Source organism: Gadus morhua, unplaced genomic scaffold (assembly GCF_902167405.1).
Source record: "Gadus morhua unplaced genomic scaffold, gadMor3.0, whole genome shotgun sequence".
In the NCBI taxonomy this organism is placed as follows: Eukaryota; Metazoa; Chordata; class Actinopteri; order Gadiformes; family Gadidae; genus Gadus; species Gadus morhua.
The window spans coordinates 30,826-55,608 of NW_021964016.1; the positions used below are offsets into that span (position 1 = coordinate 30,826).

General features: G+C 51.0%; 1 protein-coding gene across 1 annotated transcript in view; it reads left to right on the top strand.

Annotated features, from left to right (window-relative positions):
• The window catches only part of LOC115538886 (serine palmitoyltransferase 3), a 28,725-nt gene extending 8,533 nt beyond the window's left edge, over nt 1-20,192 (top strand). Inside the window, exons 5-12 of the mRNA XM_030350112.1 lie at nt 1,064-1,188; nt 3,439-3,532; nt 5,173-5,278; nt 7,764-7,983; nt 13,002-13,128; nt 16,448-16,583; nt 18,931-19,060; nt 19,551-20,192. Of these exons, the coding sequence (XP_030205972.1) occupies nt 1,064-1,188; nt 3,439-3,532; nt 5,173-5,278; nt 7,764-7,983; nt 13,002-13,128; nt 16,448-16,583; nt 18,931-19,060; nt 19,551-19,664 (1,052 nt within the window). The 3' untranslated portion in view covers nt 19,665-20,192. The remainder of the gene's footprint in view (nt 1-1,063; nt 1,189-3,438; nt 3,533-5,172; nt 5,279-7,763; nt 7,984-13,001; nt 13,129-16,447; nt 16,584-18,930; nt 19,061-19,550) is intronic.
• The last annotated feature ends 4,591 nt before the right edge of the window (nt 20,193-24,783 follow it).

The following is a 24,783-nucleotide window of genomic DNA, read 5'->3' on the forward strand; positions in this document are numbered from 1 at the left end:
GGGCCTGGCGTGAAGCCTGATGGAATGCACCCGAATTTGGGGAACGCCGTAGAGGGGGAGGGAGAGTTTGGGTGTGTTTAGCTTCGATACACAAGTGCTCAATACCCGATGGCCCCTCACTCACCACCAGAGACCCCGACTCCTCCGGGGGGGAGGGGGGGGGGTGTTAGAGCCAGCCCCGTCTGCAGGCTGTTGTGTGTTCCTGTTTTTAAAGCAGACAGAGTGGGTCGTTAGGGAGGTAAACCCACCGTTTAATGATCGGGGGGTGATTCAGTTGGCCTGGAGGTGTAACAGGAGGTGATTGGAGCGATGGCTGATTCCCAAACCGTTTATGAAATACTCAAGGCTACATTAATGGTGAAATGTAAATACACAGCGTCATATCTACTGTGACCTTTTAGGGAACTGGTTCTTCTTCATAACGTATTAAAAGTGGATGTGAAAGGAGAAACGGCTTCAATGGGAGGTCCCCATTTCCAACCCATAGACCAAGCGAAACACAGAAGTCATGCTTGGAGGGCTTGGTAATTTACCAGTGCCTGAAGGAGATGGATATTAAAAAATAACATCCGAGCCATGGCCCGTTTGTTTACCCCTTGGCGCCTCACACCACAATTAACTTCTTTATCACCGTCATCGGACTATGACCGGTTTAAGAGCACCCTAAGCGCTCTTTTTTTGAAAATAACACTGATTAGTTATGAAAAATGGCACCGGGTTTTTTTTGACAAATATTGGTATTTGCATCTGTGCCTGCTTGAGTCGCACCCAAAGTCGCTTTCGATGAGACCACTTCCCCATCACACAGGATCTGATGTATCAGCCTGAAATAAGAGCTTTACTAATAGATCTCCTTTTACTGCTGAAATAAAAGATAACCTAAACGACCATTATAGATTATCGATTGGCTCCACAGTCTTTTAGGATTCAACCCTTTTGAGTCTCGGGCCTTTCTCTTCAGTACCTTGAAACAGATCGACTGACCGACAGATCCCCAGGTACAGCAGCGTTGCTCCTCCGCCGTTGGGCCTCACTGACCCCCTCATGTCCCCCCCCCTCTCAGGGAACCTCAGCAGCCACGAAGAGCTGGAGCGCCTGGTGGCCGACTTCCTGGGCGTTGAGTCTGCCATGACCTTCGGCATGGGCTTCGCCACCAACTCCATGAACATCCCGGCGCTCGTTAGCAAGGTACGCAGCGTCCGTAACACTGTTTATAACACCGAGGGGTGTGTGTGTGTTTAGCCGCACTTTCTCTCTCTCACACACACACACACACACACACACACACACACACACACACACACACACCGAACAAACCCGCCTTCTGCCCCCTTCCCGTCGTGTCCGTCACGCGTGTGACGCATCACGGAGGCCACGAAACGGACCAATGCTAGATGTCCGCCCGGTGACAGCTCCCTGTCCGAGCTCGTTAATTACAACGATAATTAATCATTACAGGGCCCAGGACCAGGAAGCCCTTGAGGCTTCCCAGCAGGTGGGGGGGGGGGGTTGGTGGTGGTGGGGGGTGAGGGTGAGGGTGGGGGTGGCGGGGTCGGGGGGGATTGTAGATGCAGGCATTGTCAAAGACGTCACTGCGGGGTATGATTAAGCAGACCTCGCCCGCGAGGCATGGTGGCTCAGCCACAACAAGACGGGGTTACCACGGGCAACACACACACACACACACACACACACACACACACACACACACACACACACACACACACACACACACACACACACACACACACACACACACACACACACACACACACACACACACACACACAAAGACACAGACACACACACACACCCCGACGGACGGCTGCCACTGATTAGACTGGATGGGAGGGGAGGGGGGGGGTCCTAAGGGGGCTGATAGAGCATCATGCCAGCACCCCCCTCTCCCCGACTCCCGATAGTTATCTGGTGGATGACTGGTTGTGAGGAAACGCTGTCACTTCCAGTTTATAGCTGACAGACGGAGCGGCTGGTAGAGGCCTGAGCCGTCTCCCACCGGCCTTTGAGGAGCAAGAGTGAGGGGCGGAGTGAGGGCTAATGGGAGGAGCCATGGCTAGTGGGAGGAGCCAGGGCTAATGGGAGGAGCCATGGCTCCTGGGTGGGGGCAGGACGTCACCTGGCCGGCCTCTGAGGAGCAGAGTGAGCGGGCCGCTGCGAGGAGCCATGGCTAATAGGAGGAGCCAGGGCTAATGGGAGGAGCCAGGGATAATGGGAGGAGCCAGGGCTAAAGGGAGGCGGGGCCAGGACATCACCTGCTGCGACCGCGGGACCAACCGAGAGCCGATCAGCCAATGACACGCCGCGAGCCGCGGCTCCCAGACACGCGCACGCCGCCCTCGCACTTTAACACATCCACGGCTGTCAGAGTAACGACGTCGGCTGTCGACTATCCGCCGTGTCAAATCGTTTAAACGCTTTTACTCTGTTTTGTTTTTGCACCTTTTTTTTTTTTTTTTACCGCCTTTATTTCCTCTGCAGGCGTTTTTCGGTTACGGGATAAAAAGGTGGGTTCAAAGGGATGTGAGCCTGGTGTCAGGTAATTGGTTTGTTAGATGCTGCGTCGCGCTGCGCCGTGTCGCATGACTGGCGCGCCGAGAGAGCACCCGGAGGAGGACACTCTGAGGACTACAGAGACGAACGCTCAAAGGCTCCCCCCCCCCCCCCCCCCCCTTTCCGCCCGCCATGGGAGCGCGAGGGAAAAACAAAAAACAGCCCACAAAATGAACATTTGCCTCTTTTGTATGTTCAGGCAAACGTTCGTTTTTGGGTCTCCCGACTATAGTAGGGTTTGATTTCTAATGTGCCTCAGGCCCCCGCTCCGAAACAAGCGCTCCCCTGCCACTGGCCGTACCAAACCAAATAGGATTGTAGCGTTGGAACCGCCCTTGTCTATAAAGGTTTGAATTGAACGGAGGCGAGTTATTGTTCATATACTCGCTTTATTTATATTGGAAGCCATCGCTTTAAAAAAAAAAAAAACTGTTATATAGTGTGCGTTTAAGGAAACTAATTATGCTGGAAGACCGTTTAGAAGTCTATTAAAATGATGTACTTCGTAATTATACATCATTTCACATCACACATTCTCCGTTATTGATGGAGACCCACACACACTGAAACACACACACACACACACACCGAAACACACACACACACACACACACACACAAAAACACACACACACACACCGAAACACACAAAAACACACACACACCGAAACACACACACACACACACACAAAAACACACACACACCGAAACACACAAAAACACACACACACACTGAAACACACACACACACATGTCTGGCTTGCCGGAGCGCTGTCCATAAAGCGGCGCCTTGGCTCTCTTAATGTAATACTTAAAGGCGCTAGGGCACCTTAGCATTATCTGTGTGTGTTGTGTGCCGGCTCCGCAGGGCTGTTTGATACTCAGCGACGAGCTGAACCACACCTCCCTCATCCTTGGAGCCCGTCTGTCGGGGGCCACCATCCGGGTGTTCAAGCACAACAGTAAGTACGCCGTCTTTCTGGTTTACTTGTTTGTTCGGTTTCGGAGGAGGGGGGGGGGGGGGGGGGGGGGGAAGGTGTTCCTCTTCTTCCTCCTCCTCGTCCACCTGCAGCAGCAGCATGTAGGGGCGGACAGGTACAGGCCGAATCGGTTTGGGGTGAGCTGTCCCCCCCCCCCCTCCCCCCCGCACCCCTCATGGGCCACACCCGGCCGAGAGAAACCAGCCCTCCTCCCCTAACCTGCCCCAGCTAGCCGAACACACTCTTCTACTGGGTTCGGTCGACACTACTGTGTGCCCTCCACCACGTCTCCGTCTCTCTTATCAGCCCTAAAAGGCCCTCTCTGTACCCGAAAAAGAATGATGTTCCTTCACCCAAACCATGCCAGTACACCGTCTATCGCCGGAAGGGTTATTTCCCCTTTTTTCCATCGAAGTGGGGGGGTTTCCCTCTCCCTGGTGGGTGGTTTTGAAATGGAGGGCTCGAGGCTACAGTTCTGACACCTGCGTTTGACACTCGTTGGAATCCCTCAGCAGCGGACAGACTGGTTGGGCTCGTCCTTTAGAGAAGAATGCCTCGAAGAGAAGAGGAGATAATCAATCCTAGTACAAATAAACAGGCTGAACCCCCCTCCCTCCGGGGCCCGTATGGTGTGTCAATCCAACGCACACGTCTGCTATGCTACGAAACCTGATGTAGTCTCGGTTGCCCTCTGCATATCTATGGTATGGAAATGATGACGAGCTTACCCCTGATCAAAACCTCCATTGGGTGCCGTGTACAGACACAGAAGATGTTTTTGTTTTTTTAACACCTGAAACCAGAATGTTTTGTGCATCTGGATACACATCTAGTTATCCGCATGCACACTATAATTTAGATATTTCGATATACCGGCGGCAATCACAATTATATGGTGTGATGTGTATAATTTGATGTGGCCTTTTCAATTAACCTCTGTTGAAAACACGATAACAATATCCATTTGACAGAATACACAGAGATGATTGGAATGGTGATTTATATTTCACAAGCACAGGCTTTGCATACCTCACATATATGACATGCCTTCCAATACAAAGACATGCCTTCTGTTTTGCGTGGACGTTGATTGCTCCCGGTGATCGACAGCTGTTCAACACTGCCATCTGCTGGTCGCAAAACCCCTACATCGAATGTCAACGTTAGATAACAGTAGTTCATCTCAATAGCTGTGCCGTAATGAGTTAATTTACTAACCTTATTGTTGATTTCATACTCCCATCACCGGCTGTGATTTGGGGGCAATTTGTCAGCTGAAAGTCTGCAGGTTTTGAATTTAAGAATAAGGCAAAGCTATATCCTGTGTGCTCGTTTGTTAAAGGTGTTCCCAGCAGACACAGTAGGGACTTGTTTACTTAGTTAGCCCAATAAATCGAATGCTAGTCTTTGTTTACCTTTTAATGTTTGCTTTTACTTTATGTTTTCCGATAAGAGAAGTTTGCAGATATCAGACATATGATGTCTTTGGGGTTTTGTATGCCAATAAATGTGTGTGTGTGTGTGTGTGTGTGTGTGTGTGTGTGTGTGTGTGTGTGTGTGTGTGTGTGTGTGTGTGTGTGTGTGTGTGTGTGTGTGTGTGTGTGTGTGTGTGTGTGTGTCAGACATGCACAGCCTAGAGAAGATGCTGAGAGATGCGGTGTGCTCGGGACAGCCTCGCACCCATCGTCCCTGGAGAAAGATCCTCATCATGGTGGAGGGCATCTACAGGTCAGCCGGCGGCGCCTACACGTGCACACACATGTGCACACACTCACACACGCATACATTCAAACATCCACACTCACGTGCACACACACGTGCACATTCACACATGCGTATACTCAAACACACGTGCATACACGTGTGTGTGAACACACGCGCACGCACACACTAACACTTGCACACACTAACGCACACAGTAACACACACACACACACACACCCTATCCCACCGACATGCACAAAGCCACATGTGTTTGAGTCCCTTCTACAACAATAATAAGGTACTATTAGTTCTTAACTCTAAATAGAAAACTGTTGTTCACAATTAGAGCAAGGGAATATCAGATAGATGGTGCGGAAATTGAGTACACTGTAAATCCCCCCCCAAAAATCCCTATGTGTGCGTGGTGGCATTTAGGTTCTCTCCTGATGAGTTAAAAGGTCATCCGAGCGCATGCGGGACCGAGAGACCACCTTCGGAGATGTGGATGACGAAACGCCTTGCCACATGATTCTTCCCTGTGTTGCAACAAAAGTTAGACCGTTTTCAGGACTCTGGCAGTCCAACATTTTGAAACAAAACACAAAGCTAGGGCGGCATCCAGCGTCCGCCTGAAGTGAGCCTTCTGGGCCTCTTATTTAGCGAGATCTGCCAGCAGTCTCATTAATCTCAGAGGCCTTTTCAGGTGGAGCGCTTCATTTGTAACCTGAGTGGAGCTCTGTGGAGCAATGTGTTTATCGGGCCCTGTAATGGCTTCTAATGCAGCTGTTTGCCTCGTGCAGAGAGCCACACGTGTAAATGGAAGTGTGTACGTGTGTGTGTGTGTGAGTGTGTCTGTGTGTGTGCATCCCTGGATACATACAATGCATGTGCTTGTGTGAGTGAGAGCCTGTGAGGTGTGTGTGTGTGTGTGTGTGTGTGTGTGTGTGTGTGTGTGTGTGTGTGTGTGTGTGTGTGTGTGTGTGTGTGTGTGTGTGTGTGCGCGCGCGTGTGGGGGGTATTGTGTTACCCTCCTGGCAGAGATGAGCTCCATCTGCTCATTAGCTTCAAATCAAGGCCAAACGAAGGCACGAAGATTGACTCCTCTACACTGCCGAGCCAACTACCCACTATCTCCTCGCTTCCTTCCATCCTTTTCCCCCTGCGTTCCCTCAACTTCCTTCAACTTCCTTCCTTTCTCCCTTCCTTTAGCCCTCCCTTCTTTACCTCTGTCCTTCCTTACTTCCTTCCCACCTGCGTTCCCTCGACTTCCCTCCCTCCTCCCGTCCTTAGCCGATGAAACGACAGTAGTGTAATGTAGTTTTCAAACAAAGACGTCAAACTCGCTGCTGACATGGAACACATGGTTAACACCAGGCCTTTCACACACTATCTTGCCCATCAGAGGAGTTTGGGTGCGCGTGAGTGTGTGTGTTCATGTGCATGTGTGTGTGGGTGCATGTGTATGTTTGTGTGAGTGTGTGTTGGGGTGTGTGTGCGCGTGCATGTGTGTGTGCGTGTGTGTGTGTTGGGGTGTGCACGTGGACATGGCTTCGGGGGGGCACTAATGCACTGTCTTATTAGCTCCCGGGGTACATCAAAAGGTCTGGATAAAATGCGCAGCATGGTTTCGCTTTCTTCCTGGTCCCTCTTTTGATGTCCACATGAGTCTCGGAGAAACTCCATCTGCTGTCAGTTTGAGTACAGAGGGTTTTGTTTGTGCTGGTGGTGGAGAGGGAGGTGGTGGAGGAGGGGGGCGGGGCCTGGCTCAACTCCCCCCATGATGTCAAGTTGTAGCCTTAAAAGGGAACATGTCCAATGAGGAGCAGCAGGAGGAGGAGGAGGAGGGCCTGTCTGCCAGGGCAGCGGCGGGACTTCTGCGTACCCCTCAGGAAGATTGAGGGGGAAACAGGATTACGCCGGCTGGCGTTCGAACCATTGGTCAGAACGTGTCAGCTGACTGCTACGTGCTGGCAGATGTCCTAAAGTGAAGCTTGACCCTGTTGTTTTTATTCAGTTCGGTTTATTCAGCTGTATTTCAGACCCTACTGCTGGGTCTTTTATTGAGTCATTCAGTCGACGCTGGGATCGAAAGCTTTTGGCAGTGAATTCAGAGGCGGGTCAATCATTTTAGCGGGCGTTTATTTATCCCCGGAGTCTCACTGAGGTTAGGCATCTCTTTCACAGGAGATGCCTGATGCATCTGCCTGATGATGAGCAGGTTAAGAACGCAAAGATGCCGATGGGTAGACTGTGGACATTGGGGATCGAAACCAGAACCTTTAGACTCTGAGTGAACCTCATCCTAATCCTAGTCCCCGCCCATTACGCTCGCTCACTCACTCACTCACTCACTCACTCACTCACTCACTCACTCACTCTGCCTCTCTCTCTCTCTCTCTCTCTCTCTCTCTCTCTCTCTCTCTCTCTCTCTCTCTCTCTCTCTCTCTCTCTCTCTCTCTCTCTCTCTCTCTCTCTCTCTCTCTCTCTCTCTCTCCCTCCCTCCCTGTAGTATGGAGGGCTCGGTGGCGCGGCTCCCAGAGATCGTGGCCCTGAAGAAGAAGTACAAGGCGTACCTGTACCTGGACGAGGCCCACAGCATCGGGGCGGTGGGGCCCACGGGGCGCGGCGTGACGGAGCTGTTCCGGCTCAACCCCGCCGACGTGGACGTCATGATGGGCACCTTCACCAAGAGCTTCGGGGCGGCCGGGGGCTACATCGCCGGAAACAAGGTATCCGATGACGCGTCAATACCGCTTTCCTCTCTTTGTCTTCTTCACCTTTTAAATCTGATGGTCAATGGATTCGTTCGACGCCGGGACTTAGGCGGCCCCCCTTGAGTAAGAAGGGTGTCTGGGGATGACAGTCTGGATAAAAAAAAAAAGGCCACCGTTTGCATCTTCGCCCGTCTTCTTTTCGGGCCATCAGGGTCGGCTTTGCTCAGGCGGTAGAGCGGGAAGGTTGCTAGTTCAATCCCCGGCTCCTCCTAGCTCAGTGTCGAGGTGTCCCTGAGCAAGAGACCTAACCCTGACTTCTACCGACGAGTCGGCTGTCCCCTTGCACGGTTGACACCGCCGTCGGTGTGTGAATGTGTGTGTAAACCGTTGTAAGTCGCTTTGGATAAAAGCATCTGGAGAAGGCCCTAAATGTAAATCTTTTCATGAGAGACAAATTTCCTGTGAACTTATATAAAATGCTGTTTCTAAATCCTTGACGCCCGGTAAATCCGATCTAAGGACAACACAGGTTGAACAGCTGTTCCCTGCGTCAAAACACATGTTTTCACAATCACGGGGGAAACATTGAATATTGAGTCAGAGCTAATTTTACCTACCCTCCTCTGCCTTGGTACCTCGGGTGAACCAGCCAGTGCCGTTCTTCCGCAGTGTCGTAGATCCGGGGCGAAAACACACTTCCCCAGTCAGTCTCGATTAACGTCTGATGGGATTTTGATAACAATTACCACGGTGTCGAGTCACAGCCACCCTGTTGACTCACTCGAGAACTCGACAGCAATAACACATTCCCCGTTTAAAAAAAACGTACCTCTCTGAAGCGCACTGGCGTTCAGCCCCCTCTTTGCAACGTCTGCCCCACCGGGGGAAACGTCGCGTCTGGCTGTGTATGTGTGAACAGAGTTCTACCAGGACCCGACCCGTAAACGATCACGCACGGCCACCACAGACCGAGCGCTCACATGTCCAGCAAATGTCCTCAGATCTGCGCCCCTCTCCCCTCCCCCTTCCCCCCCCGTGCCCCCCATCTCCGTATCCGTAAAGCCTTTTGTGATTCTATTCCGACGCGGTTAAAGTATAAAACCCCCCAAAAAAACAAGCGTGCACTCAAACCACATCAGCGATGCGGCCGTTGATTAGAAAGCAACAGAGGAAGTGGGCCCCGTGCACCGTTTGAATTTAAGTTCCACAGCGGGTCGTTCTGTTCTTCCTGCTTCCTCCCTCCTCCTCCCCCCCCCGCCCGCCCGGCCCCCGCTGTAATGAGAAGGTGACTCTGGCCGAGGTCCAGCCCCTTTCTTGTGGCCTGCCGTCGGAACTGTGCGGCGAGGAACGGCGTTCTCTTAACGGCACTGCCTTTAACGAGCGTGACGATGTTTGAAGTAGGAGCGGGCGCGCCGCGGCCTCCGTTGACAGCTGTCGGCTGTAAACAAGCGCTGTTGCTCGGAGGAGGTTGAAGGGGAAGAGAAGGGAGAAGCGAAAGCCTTTAGTTTTCCGACTTATTTGTTGTTGTGGTGAGGGTGAAGTCCCCCCACCCCCCCCCCCCGCCCCCTCCCCCCTCCCACCATCATCCTCCCTAATCCTCCATTAAGTGGATTCAGGTTGACCGAGAGAAAGAGTGCGCGCAGATGGGTGTGCTGGAAAACAGTCATATTATGGATCTTTTATGAGCGGGCTCTAAGAATAAGTTGGCTAATGAATAGACTCCGAAGCCTCTTAGAATTCACCTCAACTTCACATCGAGCCCTGGGTCGTTAACTCTGCCCGTATATCGAGGTGGCCCTGACATCTTGACTGTGTGTGTGTGTGTGTGTGTGTGTGTGTGTGTGTGTGTGTGTGTGTGTGTGTGTGTGTGTGTGTGTGTGTGTGTGTGTGTGTGTGTGTGTGAGTGTGTGTGTGTGTGTGTGTGTGTGTGCGCGCGCGTGTGAATACCTACTTTTGTGTGTACCTGTGTGCATGGAAGCATTTGCATGGGGATGTGTTTGTATGTGGATGTAAACCTATCTGCTAACGTGTGTGTGTGTGTGTGTGTGTGTGTGTGTGTGTACGTGTGTTTGTGCGTATGCGTGTGTGTGGCGCACGTTTGTGTGTGAACGGAAGCCTACGTGCTGGCGTACGTGTGTGTGTGTGTGCGTACGCATGTGTGTTTGAACGCATTTGCGTGCGTGCGTGCGTGTGAGCGTGTGTGTGTGTTCGTACGTGTGCGCCTGTGACGTGCCTCCTTGACGGACGTGCTCCTGCCGCGCTGCGGCGTTGCGGCCGTGTTCAGTGCCCCAGCGTCATCGGAGCGTTTAGAGTAAGACTCACAGGGCGCTGTCGCTCCCATCGCCCCCCCGCTCCCCAGATGTGGGGAGGCTTTCGGACGTGTTCCCTTAACGGCCTTCTCCTGGTCGCACAAACGGCCCCACGGGGCCCCTGAGCGGAACCAGATGTCTTGGTTCCGCCCCCCCCCCCCATGCGCGCGCACAAACACACACACACACACACACACACACACACACACACACACGCACACACGCGCATATACATGCATGTGTATGTATATGCACGCACGCACACACACACGTAAATACACACACAAGCACACAAATAAAAACATACTCGCACATAGACACACACGCAGATAGACACACACGCATGCACAAACATGCACATACCATACAAACACATATGCATACACATATACATATATACACACACACAAATACAGATACAAATACACACACAAACTAAAACACACATGCACTCAGTAACACAAATATACATATGAATACACACACATACAAACACACATACACACACAAATATACACATGACTACACACACACAACTATACACATAAACACACGCACACACACGCAGCCGTTTGTGAGAGACGACCTCAGTCTCCCAATAGAGACAGATGATGGTGGAAATGTCCAGACAGCATCTCTGACTATGACTCATCACCCAGCATACACCACCACCCCACACTAACACACACATGCGTACTTACACACACATGCACCCCAAAGCAGCTCCAAGCCTGCTCCAACCTCCTCATTACCATTCAGACAAAAACAGACGCACACACACACTCACACACATACGAGACAGACACCCTCAATCACATTCACACACTCACACACACACAGACACCTTCAATCACACACAGACTCAATCACACTCACACACATACACACACATAGGTACCCTCAATCACGCACATTCACACTCAATGTGTGAATGCACACATGTTCACACAGACATGCGCACACCAGCCGCTGGGCCAATGAGAAAATCAGTACAGTTCCCTTGAATCTCCTCCACGAGAAATAATCTGGTGCTGACATTTAGGGATAATGAGCGTTCCGGACCCGGAACACAGTGTGTTCAGGGGACTGTAGCTCTCTCTCCCTCTCTCTCCCTCTCTCTCCCTCTCTCTGTCCCTTTCTCTGTCCCTCTCCCTCCGTCCCTCTCCCTTTCCCTCTGTCCCTCTCTCGTCCCTTTCTCTCTCCCTCTCTCAGTCCCTCTCTCTCTGTCCCTTTCTCCGCCTCTCTCTCTGTCCCTCTCTCTGTCCCTCTCTCTGTCCCTCTCTCTCTGTCCCTCCGCCTCTCTCTGTCCCTCTCTCTGTCCCTCTCTCTGTCCCTCTCTCAGTCCCTCTCTCTGTCTCTCTGTCCCTCTCTCAGTCCCTCTCTCAGTCTCTCTCTCTCTGTCCCTCTCTCTGTCCCTCTTTCTTTCCCTCTCTCTCTGTCCCTCTCTCAATCCCTCTCTCTCTGTCCCTCCTCCTCCCTCTCTGTCTGTCCCTTTCTCTCTGTCCCTCCACCTCTCTCTCTGTCCCTCTCTCAGTCCCTCTCTCTCCCTGTCCCTCCACCTCCCTCTCTGTCCCTCTCTCTCTGTCCCTCTCTCTCTGTCCCTCTCTCAGTCCCTCTCTCTCTGTCCCTCCACCTCCCTCTCTCTCTCTCTCTCTCTCTCTCTCTCTGTCCCTCTCTCTCAGTCCCTCTCTCTCTGTCCCTCCACCTCCCTCTCTCTCTCTCTCTCTCTGTCCCTCTCTCTCTTTCCCTCTCTCTGTCCCTCTCTCTGTCCCTCTCTCTCTGTCCCTCTCTCTGTCCCTCTCTCTCTGTCCCTCTCTCTGTCCCTCTCTCTCTCTCTCTCTCTCTCTGTCCCTCTCTCTCTCTGTCCCTCTCTCTGTCCCTCTCTCTCTGTCCCTCTCTCTCTGTCCCTCTCTCAGTTCCTCTCTCTCTGTCCCTCTCTCTCTGTCCCTCTCTCTCTGTCCCTCTCTCAGTCCCTCTCTCTGTCCCTCCACCTCCCTCTCTCTCTGTCCCTCTCTCTCTGTCCCTCTCTCTGTCCCTCTCTCTCTGTCCCTCTCTCAGTTCCTCTCTCTCCATCTCTCCGTACCTCTCTCTCTCACCGTATTACGCGGCCAAACAGCCTGAGGCGGCAGACGGGAGGGTTGTGACGGAGACGGGGCCGCTGGGACACTAATTGATTCGCACACAGGTGCGGGCTGTACGTGAGCTCTCTCTAGTGGTTTGAGAGGACAGGTGCATGGCCACCCCTTCCCTCACCTGTGACTCTGTCGCAGTCAAACTGGGGCGGTGCCAAGTGTCACCCGCATTGATGGAACACAGCGAGGATGTGAAACGGACTGCGCGCAGAGAAAGGGTTTATTTGTGTTTACGCTGTCACACTCGACTTCTGCTTATGCAAAAAACTGACGGATGACTTGTAAACAAGGAAGTCGTCTGTGTGTTTTAGCAACTTGACGAGTGCAGAATGTTTTTGCTTTCATCCTGTTTTTTGCTGATCCAATATTGATTGATTGCTCTGCTGGTTCCCAGCCTTACCTGTCTATTGCCTTGTTGAAAGAAGTGTCTGTGTAATAACTCACCGGTGTGGCTTCGACACTTCGAACACCGCTCAAAACGTTCACGCTATCTCTCAAAATGAAAACATCCGTCCAGCGTTTGGCCGTATGACCATGGCGTCCGTGTTATCCTGACCTCTCGGTCCTTCTTCCCCCCCCCCCCACCCCACAGGAGCTGGTGAACTACCTTCGGAGCCACTCCCACAGCGCTGTCTACGCCACTGCCATGTGCCCCCCCGTGGTGGAGCAGATCATCCGGGCCATGAAGTGCATCATGGGAGTAGACGGGAACACAGTGGGTGAGCAGCCAGTGGTTTTCCCGTCTCCGTTAACGTCCGTATCTCGGTCATCGATCTCCACCTCCTCGCTCGCCTCCTTCCATGAAACTCTGTTTATTGACCCCCCCCCTGCATACATACACATATATATACACACACGCACACACATAAATATACACCCGCACGCACACATGCGCACACACACGCATAAACACTCATACACACACACATTTATGCACATATGCATGCATACAGTACATACATACAAACACTTGCATACACACACACACACACACACACACACACACACACACACACACACACACACACACACACACACACACACACACACACACACACACACACACACACACACACACACACACACCAACCAAATCCCATAGAAAAGAAAATATACACCTGAACAAATAAATGATCTCAAATTTTCTGAAACATTTTCCCGTGACCGGACTAGCTTTGGGGGGGGGGTTAGAGCGCTATTGTCTTTGTTTGTGTTAGTATTAGGCTCTTAGCTGAGAGCGATGGACAAGGGAAATGTGCTAGCTATTACCGGGAGAGGGGTGTCTGCGGCCCGGGAGGAAGAGAGGAAGAACGTCCAGGCCCGGGCTCACACATGACCTCGCTGCTGGGGAAATCAGTTTCACATGGGGGCCGTGCGATCGTTGAGGAGCCTCTCGTCGAAGACGCTCAGACACCCCTGCAGCCAGGTGGTCGTTAGCGGGCTGGCGTTGCAACGCTGTGGTAGAGGTTCCCCTTTTTAAATTGTAATCTTTCTTTTGTTTAAAAAAAGGCTTGTGTTATGCTCCTTGGTAATATATATGGACTGTTGTGTTATAAGGATCCTTCGTGTTATAAGGCTTATGTTTTGAGTCCCCTTCATTATAAAAGGCTCCTTAGTTTTTTAAGGCTCTTTCTTGTTAAAAGGCTTGTGTTATGTAAGGCCCCTTCATTATATAAGGCTCCGTTGTATTATAAGGCTCCTTAGTGTTATAAGGATCCTTTTTGTTTTAAGTCCAAAGCGAGGCGTCTCTTTTAGCTTCCCTGCTGGTTTGGACAAAGCCTCGGATTTCAGACCATGGGAACGGTTTGGCATCGCGCAAACATACACATGCTTGGGATGGCTTACGTAAGCTGGGTGGAAGCCCTCAGAAGAGTATCGATTGAGGCGGCGCAAGAGGATAGGGTATGGACGTCTGCACCGACAGCTGGGGTCACCTGGTCAGAGATAGATTACTGTCCTGGGAGTCAGGAGGAGAGAGAAATGCCCTGAACTTTGAGACAGAGCTGAGGAAAAGCAGGGGGGCCTTTTTGGTGGAATGTGGAAATGGGACCGACCGAGAGCCGTTTCATGTGGTTTAACATCTAACGGAGGACTTTAGCGTCAGGTTTCTTACCAGCGGAGCTTGATTTGTTGTTTGTCCTTGTCGGACTTTGTCACCCTTTCTTTTTCGCCCTCATTTTTTTGAGGTATCCCGTTTACATGCAAACGTTGTTCTGAATCACGCTCAGCGACCACAGCGAGGTCACACTCTGAGCGGGAGTTTATGAACTCTGCCGTCTTTTGAAACATGATCGACTCATTTAGGTCCTGTCGCTCTTTGTGTACGTTTCAGCTATCACATGTTTACGTGACGGCTGAAACTTTGTGTTAATTGTGCGTGTACACTTCACTTCACTACACTGATTGTTCAAACTTTGGACCCACCTGCATGGCTCCCCCATCTGGCTCTGTTCTCTCGCTCTCCCCCTCTCTCACCCCTGCTCTCTCCCCCACTCTCTCTCCCCCACTCTTTTGCCCGCTCTCTCTCTCTCTCCCCCTCTCTCTCCCCTTCTTTCTCTCCCCCCCCCTCTCTCTCCCCTGCTGCGGATGAAGGAACCACATGTTGGCGTTAAACAAAACCAAAATATTCTCGCATATTTTTATTTTGTCCACGGGCATATAACAGACACATAAACAATAGATAATATAATATAATAGACACGGGGATGTAATGCCCACTCGTACCCATTCCCATGTATTGCCCAAAGGGTAATAACAATAAAACCACAATAACTGAGCTGTGGTCCGTGGTGAATTCCACCGCAGTCCTCCTGTGGTCCGGCCTCCCACCATCATTAGAGATCCCCGGGGATTAACATCTTATCCCCCCACACACACACACACACACACACACACACACACACACACACACACACACACACACACACACACACACACACACACACACACTCTGTTCATCCCCTCACCTGTTTCCGGGTCTCAATGCGTATGTTTATGGCGAGCCAACACGGTACTTAAATGTTATTTACATTCGGTTACCGACCACCACTGCAGTCTTTGGCTTTGCGCAAAATGTGGCCTATCCTATTTATGACCCCTCCTTCCTTCTTCCCTCCTTCCTCACTCCCTCTCTCCCTCTATCCCCCCCGCCCCTCCCCGCCTACTCTTGCGTGTGTGTGTGTGTGTGTGTGTGTGTGTGTGTGTGTGTGTGTGTGTGTGTGTGTGTGTACGCACTTGTGACTGACTGTATGTGTGTCTGGCTCAATGCCTCACCATTTTGTGTGTGTGTGTGTGTGTGTGTGTGTGTGTGTGTGTGTGTGTGTGTGTGTGTGTGTGTGTGTGTGTGTGTGTGTGTGTGTGTGTGTGTGTGTGTGTGTGTGTGTGTGTGTGTGTGTACGCACTTGTGACTGACTGTATGTGTGTCTGGCTCAATGCCTCACCATTTTGTGTGTGTGTGTGTGTGTGTGGCTCAATGTCTCACCAGTGCGTATGTCTGTGTGTGTTTGTGTGCATGCGCAATCGTGCTTGTGACTGTACATGTGGCTTCATGTCTCACCAGTGTGTGTGTGTCCGTTTACGCGCGCGTGTGTGTGAGTGTGTGTGTGCACGCGTGCATGTGCTCACGCACGGGCCTGGCTGTCGGGCACTCGAAAAACTGAACCATCTGCTGCTGCTGCGGCGGCTGCAGCCGAGTTGTAATCAAGAGCGAGGCCGGCGTGGCGCGGTCGGCCCCGTCCAGATGGAGATTCAGGGGATAAGGATGAGTTGGTTCCTCATGGGGGGGGGGGGGCTACCACCACCACCCCCACCACCACCACCAGACTGTCTGCCAGGGACGCAGCCAGGGCAGGGGGGAGAGAGAGAGAGTGGCGAGATGAGCAGCTGGCATCCTCCACCACCCACCCTCCCCCCCCCCTCTCCCCCTCTCCCTCTCTCCTCTCCAATAGTGGGGAGATCCCCCCCCCCCCCCAAAAGGTGCGAATTTTTGCAAGCCGCGTGTTGAAATGTGGTGTCGTGGTTTTTTTCTTTCCGCCACAGGCATACAGCGGATCCGGCAGCTGGCGGAGAACACGCGTTACTTCAGGTCTCGGCTGAAGGAGATGGGCTTCATCATCTACGGGAACGACAGCTCGCCCGTGGTCCCCATCCTGCTCTACATGCCCGGCAAAGTAGTGTGAGTGTCGGCGTCGGGGAGTCGGCTCCAGGGCGGGACAGCGCTGGTCTTCTGCACGGCAGTGGCTTTCCACGAACAACGATGATGAACTCAGTCAATTAATCAAACGATATTTTTTAACATTCATCATTTAGTCTGTAAAATGTCATTCTTTATAGAAAATGTCGTCACGCGTGACCAGAGTGCAAAGGAATGTCTTAAATGGGACAAGCAGCCAAGAAAAACAAACCTATTTTATAAATAATTTTTATAATGATCCATGAACTAATTATTTTAATTGAACTTCAACTCTGATCATAAGCATTTAAAACCGGCAAATGCTTGTTAAAAGCGCTTGATCTATTTACAATTACTTTAACAAATTAATTTTCTGTTGCTCAATTAAGCTACTTATAATTGAAGCCCTACTATCTGCCGACCCAATTATTTTTATATACAACTCTCGATTTTATTTATCTTTGTACCTGGAAAATTGTGAATCGACCTGCTGGTCTATCTGTTGGTTGGTAGCAGAGGGGCACCTTGAACACTGTTCATCGTATCAGGTCTCTACCGCTGTCTATAGACAGTTCTTCCATGCCCCATAGACTTCATACATAGAGCAGCGGGTCGCCCCCCCCCCCCCCCCCCGGGGCGACCCGCCAGCCCACCCTCCCCCTCCATCCTGGGGGCCCTAGCTCTTGGCTGTCGGGGGGCTCACCGGACTTGGCCGTGGCGGGGCTGTCTGGACGGGCAGCGTGGTGGGAGGCGTGACAGCCGGGCTGCGGTGCTGGCTCGATGCCGCTGGGCTCCCCGGTGCTGCTGGGGACGGGGCCGGAGCTTGGGGGTGGCTGTCTGTTGCCCTCCGCCGGGGGGCCCGGTGCGTCCTGGTACAGACGGCCCCTTCTGTGTCCTTTTTGTTTCAGAAAGGCCCCACATTGGGCGCCAGGGTGACGGCGTCAATGCCACACGACGCCTAGGGTGACTTCTCCTGGGCTGCTCCAGACGAGGCCACAGGGTGGCCTATTCCTCTCATCTGGGCGCCTTCAGCCTTCTCTGTCAACGCTCCGTTTCGTCCTTCTCCGCCCCCTCGCCCCCCTCCTGCCAACCCAACTCCGTTGTGATTGGTTACCTTCCTTGAAGCGCGCGCGCGAGCGGATTTGACCAGGCATATGGGGGGCGTGGCAGGAGTACGTCTACGTAGATGATTTCCCGGAAATTAATCGCAAGTGAATCGCAATCGCTGTCCCGAGTGTTTAGCGCTCTGCACAGCCACCCCAGACTGGGGCTGGAGAACCCCAGCCCCACGATTTTTTTCACGATTTTTTTTTTTCTAATCCGTGGCCACTCCCAAGCGCTTAACAATATCGTCTGACATTCACCCATTCCTGTTCACATGCACACACCGACGGCGGCGTCAGCCACGTAAGGCCGACAGCCCGCTCGTCGGGGAGCAGTAGGGGGTGAGGCGTCTCGCTCAGGGACACCTCGACACTCGGAGCCGGGTATCGAACCAGCAACCTTCGGGTTTAAAAGTCAACCCGCTCTACCTCCTGTGCCACTGCCGCCCTCTGGTTGACGAAACATGGCGCTTGTGCGCCATGTTGAAAATTTCGAAAAAGCATAATAGGTCCCCTTTAAGCAGCCATGGTTTGGCAACATGGCGCTTGTGCGCCATGTTGCCAAACTATGGCTGCTTAAAGGGGACCTATTATGCTTTTTCGACTACTATGACCTATAAACGTTGTAATAATGATTGATAGTCATGTTTAACCATACTAAAGTGTCAAATAATGACGTACATGCATTTCGACGTATTCCCTGCTGACAGTCTGGGGTGGCTGTGCAGAGCGCTAAACACTCGGGACAGCGATTTCGATTCACTTGCGATTCATTTCCGGGAAATCATCTACGTAGACGTACTCCTGCCACGCCCCCCATATGCCTGGTCAAATCCGCTCGCGCGCGCGCGCTCCAAGGAAGGTAACCAATCACAACGGAGTTGGGTTGGCAGGAGGGGGGCGAGGGGGCGGAGAAGGACGAAACGGAGCGTTGACAGAGAAGGCTGAAGGCGCCCAGATGAGAGGAATAGTTTCCCGAAAATCTACATCGTTTTTTGTGTATGGTTAAACATGACTATCAATCATTATAACAACGTTTACAGGTCATAAAAGTCGAAAAGCATAATAGGTCCCCTTTAAACCAGCCATCGCCCATGCACACACACGCTCCCACACACCCCCTGCCAGTCTGGCTATTGGCTGGGGGGCCGGGAGGCGTCTTGAACGCCGCTCAACGCCAAGTCTCTGGCGCACGCCACGGTTCCTCCCCGCTGACGGTGGCGTGTTGGCGTGCCCTCTCTCCGCAGGGCGTTCTCCAGAGCCATGTTGGCGAGGAAGATCGGCGTGGTGGTGGTGGGCTTCCCGGCCACGCCCATCACCGAGGCTCGGGCGCGCTTCTGTTTGTCCGCGGCACACACAAGGGCCATGCTGGATAAGGTAGGCCGAGCGCCGGGTGCACACGCACGTACACGCGCTGAATACATGAGCACACGCGCTAAGTGCATGAACACACATGCTACATACATGAGCACACACACTTCACTCACACACACTAAATACATAGACGCTAAATACATAGTCACACACACCACATGCATAAACAAACACATACAATGCATAGATAAACACTCTTCATTCACACACACTACACGCTAAATACATAAACCCACACACTGCATGCATAAACACACACTTAATTCACACGCTAAATATACACACACACACAAACCACACTAAATACATACATACACACACACACCAACCACACTCAATACCTACATACACACACAAACGCAAAAAATACGTTAACATACACATTTAATAGATAAACACACACAGTACAGTATAGCAGCATACATCCAGAGGTTTGATAGTCCAGTAGTGGTGGGGGTCGATGGTTCCCTCACACCAAGGCCTTGTGTTCCAGGTCCTGCACCACCTGAACGAGGTCGGCGATGACCTGTGTTTGAAGTTCTCCCGGCGGAAGATCTCCCCGCGGCCCGTGCTCTTCAACGAGACAGACTTTGAGCTCGACAGTTGATGTCGGTGGCAGGGCCGGACATGCGGCTCCTCCTTCACACACACACACACACACGGTCGGGGCCTCTGAGGGCCCCCGACGCAGACAGGGGGGGCCCCACAATCTGGCAATACAGTGTATTACTTCTGTACGCCATGCCACGATAGAGGCGTAATATATGGCAGCTGCTTTATATGCCTCTTGAGATGTATATGTATATATTTTTGTTCACCCCAAAAAAAGGTCTTTAAAAGATATTTTTTGACATCAGACAAAATGAAAATATTTTTGCATTTGTCTTTGAATAGAAGGTGAGAATGTTGCGAGGCAGAGGAAAAATCTCTTGGGGTGGGTTCTGTCCGTTGGACAAATTCATCTCGATTTAAATATGTACCTTTCAAATATGTGTCATGGGTTGGAGTCTGTAAACTTTTAATTTTTAATTTTTGTAGCGCGACGATGATTACAAGAGAAGGTTCACGTTTGTAGCATACACCAATGTTTGAAAAATCTCAGCAAACAACGCAATAAATGAACCATTGTATACTATTCCGTTTGATTTTTCATCGTGAAAGATGTGTATATATGAACATTTTGTGTTGGATATCCCCAGTCTCAACTGTGCAGTGCTGGAGACCTGAATGATGCTTGTTTAACGGGGTGATATTATGCTACCAGTGACTGTGACTGTGATAAGCCATCACCAGCCTTTGAAAATCTGCCTTTTCCTCTGTTTTAGTGACTTCACAAGTGGGAGTGTCCCCCTAGTGGCGTAATATCACCCCTTTAACTCAAAGCCATGATGATGACTGTTGCTGAATCCAATCCATCATATTAGCCCAAGGATAGACCCTTTTTTTTAACACAGGTGGCACACTAGTTATAGTTCTGCTGCCTTCATGTATCAGGGGCCAGGCACATTGTCCATGTGCGATATCTTCAATAGTTTCCGTCTACTGGGTAGTGCCTTGGTACATAGTAAGAAGGAAGACATAATTAGTGTTATGACGGACACCTGTGTTTATATGATGCCTCTGTGGAACCGGTCTATTGTTGGACTGAAGTTATCGCTGCTAGGCCATGCCATTAGCATCAGCTGTATCATCCATCTAAAATATTGCCTCCGCTCATGTTTTAGCAAAGACAATCATTAATCACAAATGCAATCACTTCCTTGACATGCTGTAAAAAAAATCAACTGTGCTAAAAATGATTTTGATGATTTGATGATAATGATTTTGCCTGCTCCAAAAACTTAATTATCGGCGTTTTGGTGCTATTCCCAGTCTCACCTGCAAAATGTGTCTGGATGGAAGCATTCTGGGACTATGAGTCACCTGAGCCAACACGCCTAACCTAGCAATTAGCGCTGAACTTTAAATTATATTGGCATGGGGTGTTGGTGTGATGGGCTCCGTGGAGAAACGAAGGGTGGATGATGAATGGGTTTGTCCCGGTGTCAGAACGGGTCTAGGCGGCACTCGTTCGGCTCCATGGGGAGGCGGCTGTGTTTGTGTATTCAGAGTGAGGAGGAGGACACACTAACAACATGGAGATGGGTAGGGAATAGCAACATATCAGAGCAACGCCTTATGTCCATTTTGATAGTAAAAATCTGTCACGTTCAATTCGTTTTTATTTGGTTGCCTTATTGGGATGGACCGAATCCATTTTCAATGGAGTCTATTAAAATTGATAGACACGCGATATGCAGCTCATCTCCTGATCAATGGGCCGTGTCTGTGTGAGCAAGGGAGAGTGCTGGCATCAGAGTAAGTGAATGGATAACAGGCTTTATGCGTTTTATTGTCCATCAAACTAAATAGACTGCATTATATGACAATGAATATAAAACAAAATACACTAAAACTCCACTTGTTGTGATGTGAATAACGTTTTCCAGAGACAGATGATCTTTGTTCAGAGACCAAGTGAAGACAGCAGAATATCCGCTCCATGGGTATCATTTGAACTATGCTGATTTGCAAGAAGCTGGTATTGTTTAAGGAGCCCGTTCCTCAGTGTTTGATGGGACGACGGTTTCTGAAGAAGAATGCAAAACAAATGTATGATTTACATTTCAATGAGCCTACGCTCTTTAGGGCCTGGAGTACAATCTTTTTGAAGAAAGGATCACGTTTAAAAGCGTCTATATTCACCCCCTATTGTTATAACCAATTAAGATTAGAAAACACAATTAATCGATAATCCTTATCATATGCTATAATCTGAATACAATTAATCAATAATCCTTATCATATGCTATCAGGAAAATACAATATACAAACATGCGTCTGAGGAACTTCAAAAGCGACCTCATTGACGCATAATGTGTTTATGTGCGAGCGGCCCTTTGAAGTTTACAACGAGCGCTTCCGCCCCGTTTGTCCCGCTGCGCCCGGCGGTCGGAGGGTGTTCGGGGAGGCATGATGACCAAACCCCCGGTAAGGCTCACACATGCCGTGCTTTGGTCTGGGGCGAATGGTGGTCGTGAGTAAAAGGGACCCATCATGGTCGACCCAAGAGGTTATAGATTATAGAATATAATACACCAACAACACAACGGGCTCCTCTTGTAGAGGGCCTCAATGCGCACCCGCTTTGCGCATTGTCTTATTTTTTGTTGTGCTTCAGTTTCCTTCTGCGTTAAGATGGGCAGACCAGAAGGCCTGCATGCGACACTGTGAACCTAAGCACCACTTTATTCACCCTTACATGTGCTTTTGATCTCATTGGGTGACGAAAATGAATTCAGGGTCAACCACACACAAGTCACCCGAGCCTTGGGGAATGGGCATCTCCGGTGTGTCCGGTGGGTTTCTGGGGCCCGAAGGGGTTAAATAGGGGGAGGGCGTCTTGACAGCAGAGCAACAGAGGGGCGTATAAAAGCGAGTCTAAAGAGCGCACAACAGGAACAGCGTGTGTGCCCTCCTCACAGAGCCTGGTTTAATGTGCTGTGATTACGTTCCCCCCCGGCTGCACTCCTCTAAAACCTCAGGCTGACCTCGCTGGATACTGACACTATTTCTTGTTTGCAGCAAAATGGATCAGCACTGCTGCCTCTGAAGGGATAGAGCGAGGGCTGCTACAAGTTGGGACTCATATTGTGTTGCTGCGTAATTGTTTTCGCAAGGTATCCCAACTTTGGTCCTTTTTTTACGTTTCGCGATGTACACTTCACATCATGTGGATTAGAAAAGAAACATGTGTAACGGGAAGGTGCACCATGGAAACGAGGAATAATCACTTATGAATCCAAGAATGTGAAGGGGACGCTACGGGACAACTGGGAATCTAAATCTCTGGACTGAGACCAGAGCGGTGATTACGCAGTGCGCTTCGACCGTCCCGCTGCAGCCACACCGCCTCGACCCTGGACCTGGGTGTTCGCTGGCGCACTCCACTTGTTGATTACTTCAACCAACACACAAACAAACTTTATTTAAAAAAAAAAAATAACATCCGACCAGACAACTTCAAATGATCTACGAGTATCAGAAATAGCTTGAGGCTCGACAAGTTACAATATCTCTTTGAATCAAGTTAAACCAGCATTGTAACCAGCTGGATCCCAAGTACATGAGAGTGCGTTCTGAATACTAGGTTACTTCCCTCTCCTTTTCTTCGTCTTTGTAATTGTGATTCCCGAAGTGGCTCCTAAGTGGTGTTGCGGCTCCTGTTCCCCGGCGGATCCGGAGATCGGGGTCTCTGCGTCTGGAAGCGACGCTGGAGCTCTGGCTATCACACCGCAGAGCAGTCCGAAGAGCGCCCGCGTTAAGAGGATGGTTCGGCTGGCGGCGGAACTCCTGCTGCTCCTGGGACTACTCCTCCTTACCTTGCACATAACGGTGTCACGGAGCAGCCCTCTGCCGCAGGCGAATGCAACGCTGAGGCTGGACCAGGGCGCTTTGCTGACAGAGGTGAGTGCGAGGAGCGGGGAGGATATTGAACAATCTCATCTAACCTTCTTACTTTTTCACCTTAGATTGCTTAACAGTGCTCCTTGCGGTTCCAGGAGATAAACTTCAAAAGGAGAGGTGAAATACACCGTGGGTCTGGTGATCTGAAGGGAGATAATGGAAGGGGGGGCTAGATGGTCACAGATGGGTTTGATGAAAGTGCCAATCTATGCCTCTGGCCCCGCAGGTAACTTAAAGCCCCTTTGGCCTGGGGGTGCCTCTGAGTCTATGGGGGTTGTTGACATACAAGGATGTGGTCTAAAGTGCCTCCTGGGAACGGTGGTGGGACACAAGAGGGAATGGAAGGGGAGGCCGGGTCAGAGAGGGTCCCCCCCCCCCCCCCCCCATGCCTAAGCCCAGCCCTGAGATACCATTGTTTAGGGTTAAACATTAGCCAGGGGCTCTTCTCTGTCATCAGAGACTCATCACCGTCATTCTAGGGGTTTCCTGACAAGGCAGCAAAGAGGGCCAGAGCTTTACTCCCGCCCCCCCCCCCCCCCCCCCTCGATCTACTCAAGTTAGGGCCTCCATGGGTTCAGCATCTCCTGATTCCCTCTGTCCAGCTCCTCACTTCTTTAGATATCTCTCATGTTCTCACTGTTCCCCTCCATATCCTCAGGCTGTTCTCAGACTGCTCTCCGCATCCTTACTGTTCTCTGTATTCTCAGACTGTTTACAATATAATCAGACTATCCTGAACTACTTCATCGCAGAGTACAGTGATTCTGGAAAGAAGCAAACATTTGGAGTAAAATGCTGTTGGTGCTTTTTCATGCCAATGTAAGAATAAGTAACACAACTTAACGTTTTGGCATGTTCCTTGTAAAAGCCCCCACAACGGTATTTCCATGCAGCATTTCCCACGTGGTTGTGTGTACGGTATATGACACCATCTCATCGTCTCTCACCCTCTCAGACCGACGGAATAGATAATTGAACCGACCTTTACTAAAGATCTGAGAAACGACCCACCAACTCCAGTGGGGCCCCCAAACACTCAACCCAAAGGTTATGATGGGCCCCTAGACCCACTGGCTGCGTTCAGACAGTGTTAAGCACCACAAAGGCTGCTTTTTGACGTATTTTAGTGCTGCTACCGGACCAGTGGGGCTGCTTCACTGCCCCCTCTCTGTAGCACGACGTCAAGGAGATATATGCATGTCCGCCGGGAGGATTCGGAT